The 11,402-nt window shown below is 40.0% G+C and overlaps 1 protein-coding gene across 2 annotated transcripts in view; it reads right to left on the reverse strand.

Annotated features, from left to right (window-relative positions):
- The window catches only part of LOC111563720 (leucine-rich repeat transmembrane neuronal protein 4), a 110,117-nt gene extending 104,724 nt beyond the window's left edge, over positions 1 to 5,393 (reverse strand). Inside the window, exon 1 of one of the 2 annotated variants that reach the window (XR_008604562.1) lies at positions 4,556 to 5,393. Coding sequence is in view for 1 of the 2 variants with exons in the window: in XM_023262948.3 (XP_023118716.2) it covers positions 4,556 to 4,559 (4 nt within the window). In the remaining variant the exon portion in view is untranslated. The remainder of the gene's footprint in view (positions 1 to 4,555) is intronic. The other variant, XM_023262948.3, reaches the window with a different exon arrangement.
- Positions 5,394 to 11,402: the final 6,009 nt, after the last annotated feature.

The following is an 11,402-nucleotide window of genomic DNA, read 5'->3' on the forward strand; positions in this document are numbered from 1 at the left end:
GTGCACACAAGTGGCTCATTGCTATTTGCTGCCTGTCATTGACAAAACTGCTACCGGCCTTAGTCTTGAATGCATATAGAGGCTGGACAGAAGCCTAACACATAAGGAAGGACGTCTCCAAATCAGCCCAAGCCATCCTATTAGTCTCCAATTATCTTTGAGATGATAGCAAAGCCTGCCAAGCTAGACCCATTTCAACAGTGGTTGGAAAACATTGTATCCTGGTGTGCCTGCCATGTATTTGTTATACTGATTAGGTAAAAAGCACTTTGGGGAGTACTGTGATGAATACTGTGCACAAACAAACACACACATGCACATTCAGGTATGCCTGGCTAAAAGATCATACGGCATTCTTCTGGGGTAGAATCGCTATCCACAATCTCAATCACATTTCTCCTAATGGAGTTAGTGCAACTTGTGTGATCACATGAATAGTTGTGCATGTGGTTGCCTGGATACAAGGCCTCTCAGTTCATCTCAAGGCTAAAGGTTCAACCTGAAATGGTGACACTTATCTGTGCGTTCAGGACGATGGTTCGCCGCTATTCTTTGTTCATTGTGATGTCCTCGGTTTACAAATTAGGTTTCACCTCTAAGATGTGTGCTGCACCCAGCGACCGCCACCTTAACTGGGCTACAACCGGCCATGCTTTGGCTTACTTTCTTTGCAGTAGTATTGATTAAGCAGTGCTGTTATTACCAGAAAGGTTATGTTTTCAGTACTGTTTAGTGGCTTGTTTGTCAGCAAGATAATGGAAGAACTGTTGCAATGATTTTCCTGAAAATTAGTGGGGAGATGGTGCATGGACAAAGGTTAAAAACATTGAATTTTTTTGCACATCTGCATCAATTCTCATTAAAAAAAGAAGAAGAAATCTAAAAAAAAATGATCAAAAGCCAGGTTAAGATCATCCACTCTATAGATCATCAGATTGTCCACCCCTACATATTTATACACTACTCTCTAAAAGTTTGGGGTCACATAGAAATGTCCTTATTTTTGAAAGAAAAGCAATTTTTTTTTCAATGAAGATAACATTAAATTAATCAGAAACACAGTCTAGACATTGTTAATGTGATAAATGACTATTTTATCTGGAAACGACAGTTTTTTTACTGGAACAACTATATAAGGGTACAGAGGCCCATTTCCAGCAACCATCACTCCTGTGTTCTAATGCTACATTGTGTTAGCTAATGGGATTGAAAGGCTAATTGATGATCAGAAAACCCTTGTGCAGTTATGTTAGCACATGAATAAAAGTGTGAGTTTTCATGGAAAACATGAAATTGTCTGAGTGACTCCAAACTTTTGAACGGTCATATATTTGTGTAGACAGAAAATAATAATGAATAATAAGCCCTCCCTCTTTACTCTGTTGTAGTGGAATAAGGCCAGTGTTACACTGTCCACATCCATGGATACACAAGGTTCCACTATAGGCTTTGATAAATGCATTATCTGCACAAGTCTATGCATCGCCGTGCAGCCCAAAATTTGCAGACAGTCCACATGGCTACTACACTACAAAGGCAGCAGCATACATGCTCGGTGGCGATCTACTGTGCATGCACCCAATGCTTCCTCCAAACAGGCTAAGTGGACAAGAAAGTGGTATATTGGAACAGCTAGGCATCCGTGTGCACATTTGCAAAGGGAGTGTAGCCAAGGGTTAAATCTTTGTCCCTATCCAAAATCTGTTATGAAGTCACAGTATTTTCCATTATGGTTACTGTAACAATGTAACATCTTCCTATATATACCAAATTTTGTTTAACTGAAATTATTGTAGTTATAAACTCATTTTGAGAGCATAGGATAAACGTTCAGGTTGACAAAAAGTCAAAAGTTTTTCATCTGTCATTATTTCCAAGTGAAACATTGCAAAAAAAACCCGTTTTATATCAACTGTGTCATGTCACTCTAAATGCCATGTTTTGTTTCCTCTCTTCTTTTGCCATCTCATAATAGGTTGTGTTGAGTCAAGTTGACCTCATGATTCAACACAAGATTGGAGAAGCACTAAAACCACCAGTAGTTCTTAAAGTAGCACTTTTTTGGGTTATTTTTCTTTTCTTTGAGTGGGAATACTTTTGGAAAGTAAGGATACTGTTTCCAGTCTACACTGTTTCAGATAGTAACATGGGGATTTAGACTGCATTTTAGGGTTACCTTTAGAATTGAGTTTGGGTCAGAATTGAGGTCATACTTGAGCTTCAGATTCGAGGCTCCAAAATCAGTCCAAAATGACAGCGAATTTTCTTAGTTTGGCAAAGCTGCGCTCACCCATCAGTCACATTTTCTGTTGAAGTTGTGCATCAGCTGTTTTGAGCACCATCTTCATCAGACCGAGCTACATGTGGTCTGTGACTCCCTTCAAACACATTTTAAGTTATGTCTTGTGAAACAGTCATAACATTTGTTTCTGGCTTCCTTTGACCGGGGCCGCCGTCTGACAGCTTGATTAGATTTTCCAGTACACATTAATATTGGCAGTGCTACTGAAGAACTATTACAGACTGTACAGCCACTGCAATCCTAAACAGTATACTGCAGATAATGATACTGGTTCCTCCATCCTTCACAGGCCTTTGATTTATTTATATTTATTACTTTCAAAATAGGCACATGTACATAAAAATGTCCAGACATTGTTGATCCCCTCGGTTCACCTGAAATTTCAACAAGGCTGTCTATTGGATGCTGCAGGGCCAGTAGAAAGTCATCTGTTGCCTGCACTGTGCTACTCTGAACTCATGAACATACTACAATAATATGGCATGGATTTTAATTTCACCAAACTAACACTCAATCCATTCTAATTTTACAAACAGACGGTTATTCTGTTTTTCCCACAGCAAAGAAAATGTGTTTTTTCAAGCAGAAGGAGTGCATGAAATGTCATTCGGATGCCTAAATTTATCTTAAAGCTCTGCACCTACATCCCTGGCTGTAGCTTTTTACTATCACCACCCCACTGTTCTCTTTCGGCAAAGCAGATCTCCAATGATGTGGTCCATGAAACATAAGTGCATCGCATGCTGCTAATGAAGAGCATCACAGTCGGCTACACCGGTGGAACGCTGAGACTACGGCACCATATAATCATCGAATAATTGTGGGCAAAGCTGTGACGCTATGTGGCTGATAAAAGTTACAGTTTGGGGCTGATTAATGCAGCTGGTTTGAAGGCACGTGTACCCACCTGCACGAGCCACAATCACTGCATTTCAGGGATGCAGGACTTTCTGTCATGATTTGTCTTTAAGTGAGGAAACAAGCAAACAGGGCAGACTAGTGTGATCAACCTAGCTGTGCATCTGAAATGCATCAGAGCTCCCACAGCCTGCACTGTATGGCTTTGTGCGCTGTTGTAGCTTATATTGATGTGGTGCAGTAACCCACTGTGGGTCGATATATCATGTGGCCTCACAATTAATGGCACAGCACCACCAGTGAACTTGGCCATCTGTATACTAGTTAAGGATGGCTGGGGAGATCAGGCTACATAAGACAATCACATCAAGGCAGGAAGATGCAGATACGGAGAACTGTGGGGGGAATGTGGGTGAAATATACCAAACAGCCACTACGAGATGTATGAAAAGTGAAGAAAGGGGGCTGGTGGGTTATGAGAGGGTAACTGTGCGCACGCGTACGGGAAACAGAAAACGGTAAATTCTAATTAGAAGTGAGAAGAAGATGGGATAAAAGCGTGAACGCGCGCAGGCACTGAAATACGGTCATGTGTTACTGGAAGAGATGGACACAGTATCATCCCATAGATGCGCAATTTAATGCTGGATTTGTAGCGTCTCTTTAAAAAAAAAAAAAAAAAAAAAAAACAGGTGCAGAACAGGATAGGTTTCTTGAATGGAAATTAGTCTGCTAAGCAAAAATCTTGCACGACCGGTTGCCCTTAGCCCAGAAGAATTTTGTGGAGGCGTTAGCACAGGGCAGCAACTGGACAATGGGCTTCGTGCGTACAGATAGGACGCACAAAAATTATAATTATGCAGGGCCACGCTTTATAAAGTTGACTGGCTTCCAACATTTACCGTGATTAGCATTCCGGTCTGTGTCAATGAGCCAGCCTCTCTAACTAGTCAAGAAAACAATGCATAGTCCTCACTTGGGCACAAACAGCCTTTTTATTATTTACCTTTGCAAATTCTGGAGCAAAATCTTTTACGCGCAGAAGCTTGAAAAAATATATAAATCTTAATACCGCCAGGAAATGGAGGGGAGAAAAAAATAACACATTGCAGCTCTCCGTTTAACAGGCAACATCAGGTTTCAGCCACATTCCACAAGCTTCACGAAGCACTGACTAAAAGAAAATCCGATGTTGCAATATGGAAAGACGGATCGTTTTTTTTTTTTTTTTGTTTTGTTCTGTTTTGTTTTTTCTTTGCTTTTGACGCATCTGATTCAGAGCAGCTCGGTAAAAAACAGACATCCCGTGGTGTGTTATGAGAAAGGAGGGCAGCCGGAGTGTATTTCTGCAACAGCCTGCGCTATCATAAAGACGGAAACGTAAAAGAAACTTACCCATATCCGCGTATCTCTTAGCTCCAGCCTACAGGTTTTAATGGCTTCTGGTGCGCGACATCCGAGTCTGCATGACGCGCTCTCCACAGACAGGTATCGTCCTAATCCACTAGCCCGGTCTCTCCGCGCAGCCGCCGACTCCAAAGCGCACCTGCCCTTTACTCTCCCGGACCTGGATGTTCTAGCCGGTTCAGTTCTGCATGTATAACCGTACAACAGAACCGGGGCGAATGTCATCTACCTCCCAAACTCCAGATTAAAACGGTAGAAATCCCGGCTCAGAACTCCGTGTCCATGTCTTCGCAGCAAAAAAAAGGATCGTTTTCTCTCTCTCTTTATTTTTTTTTTCAAGTAACAGCCAAAAAGAGTACTGCAGTTGGCGCAGACAGTAACGAAGCCACATCCAAGTAAGTCATGTCTGTCTCACATGCGCAAAGAGATTCCTGCGAAAAAATCCGGTGGAGGAGAAAAAAAAGAAGAAAACTTCACAAATAGGGTGGCATGATGCATAAAATCAGGAGGTAATTTTCCAGTGAAGTCAGGCAGCCCCTTGGATTCCTGGTGAGCCTCTGCGTCTCTATACTAAAAGATGCTCAGTCCGATCCGCGCATGGCGCACAGAGGAAAGTAGGCTTTCCCCACCTTTAAGTCTGTGTGAAACAGTCAACGAGTGATAGTCAAATATCCAAATATCCACCTTTTTTCTCCCAATATTCCTTTCATTCTCGCGGTTTGCTCGGTTTGAAATACAGAGGCGACGCTGTTGTTTAATCACGTCTGCATGTCAAAGCAACTTTGTCAGGCAGAATCGGAATGCCCTCTTCTGGTGAGACGCAGATCCGGGAGCTGGTCCGAGGGAGCATCAAGAGTTAAATGTTACGGTGGCGACGGTTTTTTAAGGAAGGTTGCCACAGACAAAACGGAATGAATCATCACCGTGGATGCTAAACCAAGGAAACCCTTTATTTTAACCATTTTATTAGTCTAAGTCGATGCCATTCTCTCAAGAAATGTGATCCACACTTTAGTATTGATAGTAAATGATAAGGAATTCATGGGGTATTGCTTCCTGAATGTGTTTTATGTTTGTGTATCTTTTTATAAGGAGCATTTTGAGTGTCAGACCTGCAGAATCGTTGGAAAGTGATGGTATTTTGGAGGATTTTTAAGGATGTCTCGCTGAAAAGATTTAAAATTTGAAGGTTAAAATCAGATTTAGGCTACAGTTTGGGTTGGGCTTTCAGCTATAATGGTTAATTGTGGTTTAAAGCTAGTAAATGCATTTGCACAGGCTAATGTGTGTAATAGAATGGCCCCATTGTAAAGGCAGCTTCAGCCACAAACTGCAATGCAAAGTACAAAACTGCTGCAGGGTGCTGTCCATGGTGCTGAAATTCTACATGAAAATGAGTGGAACCACAACAGGAACATGACCACATCCTTGTTTTTCTACATTCTTATCATGAAAAACACAATTCTGCTTAACAATTTGCACTAACTTGTATTGGAAATGCAATGATACTTAATTGACAGTGGTCTCCCTCTGCGTCACCCCAACTGACTTTTTTTTTTTTTTTTTAAAGCTTGGATGTGTTTAAGGAAGAAATATTCAGCTGAATTTTAAATGGGCTTTGTGTCTGCGCTGGGATTCCTAATCTGTGTTGCCCCTTTCATCATATGTAGTTAGCTACAATCATATACTGACATCTCCAGCTCCCTTAGAAAGCATTCAGACACTCTTGTTTCACTTTATTTTGTCAAAGATTGAATTTTAAATGAATAAAAAATGTCACTTTTTCCCACCAACCTTCACCTGTTGACCCATAATGACAACAATTTTCATAGATTTTGCAAATTAATAAAACATCTACTGTTAAGAGTTTAGAAAAGGTTTTTAACGATGTTACAGTTCACACAGCATGGCCAGACAAAAACCAAGCACTGAAGTTCAAGGAACTTACTGCAAAATCATAGCTCAGAGTTTCAGTTGTATAAAACCATTTCTAAAGGTCGCAGTGTTCCCAGAAAAAAAGACGTGGAATGGAAAAGAAAGCTTGGCACAACAAGGACTCTTTCTAGAGTTATCCATTTATCTAGCTGAGCTGAATGTCCAGCAACAGGGGCCTTGGGTGACTGAGGTGACCAAGAACCCAACAATCACTCTAACGGGGATTTAGAAGACCATCAATTAGGCCTTTGTGGTAGATCAGCTAAACAGACACCAGTTTCAGTAAACGTCACACTACAGCATACTTAGAGTTTGACGAAACAGTCTTTAAATGAGCACGAAAAAAGAAATTCTCTGATGAAGGAAAACTAAAACTCCTTTGGCAGATTTCCAACCAATATGTCAGTCAAACACCAGGCACAGCTCATCTGTTGGATAATACTATTGAAGCGTAGTCATGCATGGTGGTGGCAGCATCATCCTCAGGGTGATTCTCAGCAGCATTGACGGGGAGACTGATCAGAGTTGAGAGAAGGATAAATGCAGCAAAATAAGTCCTTGAAGGAAACCTGCTCCAGAGTACAAGTGACCTGAAACTGGGGTGACAGTCCAACTTTCAGCAGCACAATGACTCAAAGTAAACAGCCAGGACAGTCTCTCACTGTCCTTGAGTGGCCCAGCAAACGCTCAGACTGAAACCTCATATAGCTTTTGTGGAGAGACCTGAAGATGGCAGTTCCAAGATGCCACATATCTAATATTACAGAGCTGGAAAATATCTGTAAGAATAGAATAAACTGTCCAGATTCACAAACCCTGGAAAGTCTTACCAAGCAGATTAGATAACATTCCACTTTATTGTGAGTATTAAGATGATGAAATGCAGCATAGCATCTAGAGATCTATCTCAGAGAGCCCTAAAAACAACCCAGACATTCTCCAACAACATCTTAAAATTCAGTATCTTGCACTGGAGCTCAGCCTCTGTATCTGCTCCCATGCAATTTGGCTGATGACTTTACTTCTGGATTCAGTTCAACAAGCAGAGGCCATTCTGCTGACGGCGCTGAAACAATTAATACCCTGTGAAGTTATGGAGATACAGACAGTGCCAGCCCATAGGCTACAGCAGTGATTTCTCTTCTAAAGAAATATAACTGTATAGTTTGCCTCCACCTTTTTATTCCATCAATGAATCGCTTGTTGATTTAAGTGTCTGTCAGGCAGTGTTCAACACATGCGGGGTGAAAAATAAAGAGAAAGAAGAAGAAGAAAAAGATGTTAGAAGCCTGGGACAGAATAATCTCTTATGATCTGTTCCCATGTAAAATTGGTTTTCTTTGTTTTGACACTTTACAGCCAACTGTAGCCAGTCACTGTCATGAGCAATTGTGTCTTCCTGGAACAAAATACAGTTTTAAAGGTAATATTTACCAAAACAGTCTTCCCTGTGTTTGTTGCCCGGCAACGCTAGCGTGTTGAACGATTTTTCAGGGCGCAAACGTTGAGGCCTTCGGTGATTTCAATGGTGACATCCTGCACACACTTACATAGACTCATGATATTTATTGCAATGTTGCTGTTGTTGTTCTTTTTAAGATGAGGACAAGTATGAAACTATGAAATTAGCATAAAACTCTTCCAAATACAGATAAGTTAGAAATGGCAAGAGCATACGTGTATTTGTGCTTTAATGCGTTTGCATGCCGTATATATTACTGTGATATTTAACACGGAGAATGGCTTGCATTATGAATCGCATAAATGTCAGAATGCATGACTCAGTGACTAGAATAGAGGTAGCCCTTACTGCCTGAAAGCAGTTTGTAAGCTTATTAGTAGTAGATCTGCTGAGAGCCAAACAGAAATAAGTTTTTGGGTCTATCTTTCCTGCTTTTTTTAACTGATAAGACACCTCAAATTTCCATATTAAGCTTTGAACATCATAGTATCTCCTCAGGATTTCAGCGCCACTGTATAAAACAGAAACGCGAGGTGAACACACAGATGTATTAAACCGCGATGGATGGTTTTGATGACCAACCTGCGTGACCTTCACCGGTGCATGTGTTCCATCTAAGTGATTCTGACAAAAGGAAGATATTTTCAGGATATCTCCAGGGTGAGAGGCAGCTCCGTTCTGTCCTCCCCGTTGTTCACATTAGACTGGGACTTGTTCTCTCTAGTGTTCTGTTCTTTTTCCATTTCCTCTGATCTTAAGCCTGGCAGAATCATCTTAACCTGCCTCAAGGCAATTTTCAACCTGACATCGAGTTTCTCGAGTTCACCTATGAATGTGAATCATCAAGAAAATATCCAGGGACAGCTTATATGGTGAGACGTGGAACTTTCTCTCGTACCCTCTCTTTACTTGTCTTTTTTTTTTTTTTTTTTTTTTTAAAGATGTTTTCGCTACAATGAATGTTATGATGCCAAGGTTGCTGCACCAGATGTGGTAGTTGTAAATCTCTGTTTTGCAGGTCGCTTCCATTAACCTTTACCCCAAGCTGACTTCCAATCTGGAGTGCTGTGTTTCACACACGGCAGCTCAGGTTGGGACTGAGGTGTTTGGACTGGGATGTACATGATAGCAGACATGATGACGTATAGTGCTTGAAGCATGTTAAACAAGCCAGATAAAAGACTTCTATTTGTATTGACTGCACAGGGGGAGTGGTACAGTTCCAGCATTGTGTTCTTGCTCCATGTGGTTTTTAAATGCAGCACCGGAGGGTTTGCATATTTGGACCCAGTGACTGTTTATCTCGTTCTTTACAGCCCGGTAAACTATTTTTTTCAAAACACTGCACTGTGCTTCAGATGCATGCAAGTAGTTTCAGGTAGTTTCAATTAGTAGTTTTATTTAAATGAACCCATTGGCAGACAATTGACTTAATGTCAATTTTTGTCATGTTGTAATTAACAGTTAATGGTTTGTACATTTTATTAAAATGTGATGATTTTTTTCAGTGATAATGAATGTCAGGGGTTAATATCTGAAATTCAGTAATTAAATTACAGTTATTATGCCAGTCCTGCCTTGTTATTTTATAAATATGGGATTGAGCTTGTTTACAATAAATGCTTGATATGTACTGTTGCATTTTTTATTTTTATTTTTTTTTTGTTGTTATATAATAAGCAATGCAACTTTTTTTTCCCAGTTAGGAACATATAATTAGTAATTGATTACAGTTTTCAAGGGCCTTTTAATTTGTGCATAATATTTAGTTTATGGATCTCATCATGAATAACCAATAATTGAATTTTATTGTAAGTAGTACAAGTGTGAATTCTGCGTATGCATTTGTAGATGTTAAGGAATTAAGAGGTTATTGACTCCTGAATTTCAATTAAGTGTTTTCTTTTTGTGTGTTTATGTTGCTATGTATGTATGCGTTTTGTATGAGGAGCATTCTGAGCAGAATGAAGGTATTTTTTTGGAAAGTGATGCTATTTTGGAGGATTTTTAAGTACACTACCATTCAGAAGTTTGGGATCACTTAGAAATGTCCTTATTTTTGAAATGAAGATAACATGAAATGAATGATAAATCCAGTCTAGACATTGTTAATGTGGTAAATGACTATTCTAGCTGGAAAAGGCTGATTTTTAATGGAATATCTCCATAGGGGTACAGAGGAACATTTCCAGCAACCATCACTCCTGTGTTCTAATGCTACATTGTGTTAGCTAATGGTGTTGAAAGGCTCATTGATGATTAGAAAACCCTTGTGCAGTTATGTTAACACATGAATAAAAGTGTGAGTTTTCATGGAAAACATGAAATTGTCTGGGTGACCCCAAATTTTTGAACGCTAGTGCATGCATGACTTAAATTTTCAAATATGAGTAACACATTTGCTGCTTTTGTGTTGCTTATTTACCAAATATTTCTGAAATGTTAAAAGTTTGTATTTAAAGTAATTCAAAAATGCAATGTTTACATGGTTTGTAATTTAAGAAGAAAAAAGAAATACTTTACGCAACATGTTTATATAATTTAAATTATAAGGTTTGCAGTTTTTAATATTTTGCAGCAATAAAAGCTTTTGCATAAACTGGACAACACATTCCTGCACACAGAACATAATTGCATGTTGCAGTGCTAGACGTGACAACACCGAGGAGAGGAAATTCTGCTGATTAGACACATCGTACCTTTCAAGCCGCTCTTCCTTCCTTTAGTTTTTCCTCCCCAGATTCTGTTCTTCCCCCGACTGCCTGATTCCATGCCTGCTTCATGTGTTTTGTCCTGGCAAAGATGTGAGAGATAAGAGGTGGGCATCTGTGTATGGCAGTGCCTTGCCATCTGTCAACTGCCCATGGGGTCTCTGTGGACATAAGCTCACATGGGTCGAACATGGGTAGGCAGAGAGAGTCTCAAGTTTAGTTCAGGGGATATCCAACATGATTTATTTATTTATTTTAGGAATAAAAGAAAATAGAAGAGAAATAAAAGACATGGCTAGATAATGAGAAAGAAGAATGTCAGCCAAGTTAAGTTTTGTTGTCTTTGAGAAATGAAAAAGTTCCAGAGCTGTAGTGTGATTTAATACTGGCACCATGAGATGGATATAATGCTTGAAACAAGTCCAATTATGATCCTCATAGCCTCTACACACAGGACTGGCTGCAGCCATGTGGGGTCAAAAGTAAAGACACAAGGCATGTCTGCTAGTGCTCTTGCGAGGAGGAAAGAATTTACATAATGTGAGATGATAAGGATCTATAAACCCAGCAGATCAATGAGGTCCAATTACAGGCCACTGGAGTTTCTTATCTGCTTGAGTTTAACTTTGTGCTGCCTGTGGTCCTCTACTTTCATTAAATCCCCAATGTGATTAGGTTAGCTGATTGGCACAAGTTGAAGATTATCACCGAATGTGATCGCTGTTTG

This window comes from Amphiprion ocellaris, chromosome 17 (assembly GCF_022539595.1).
Source record: "Amphiprion ocellaris isolate individual 3 ecotype Okinawa chromosome 17, ASM2253959v1, whole genome shotgun sequence".
NCBI classification, from domain to species: Eukaryota; Metazoa; Chordata; class Actinopteri; family Pomacentridae; genus Amphiprion; species Amphiprion ocellaris.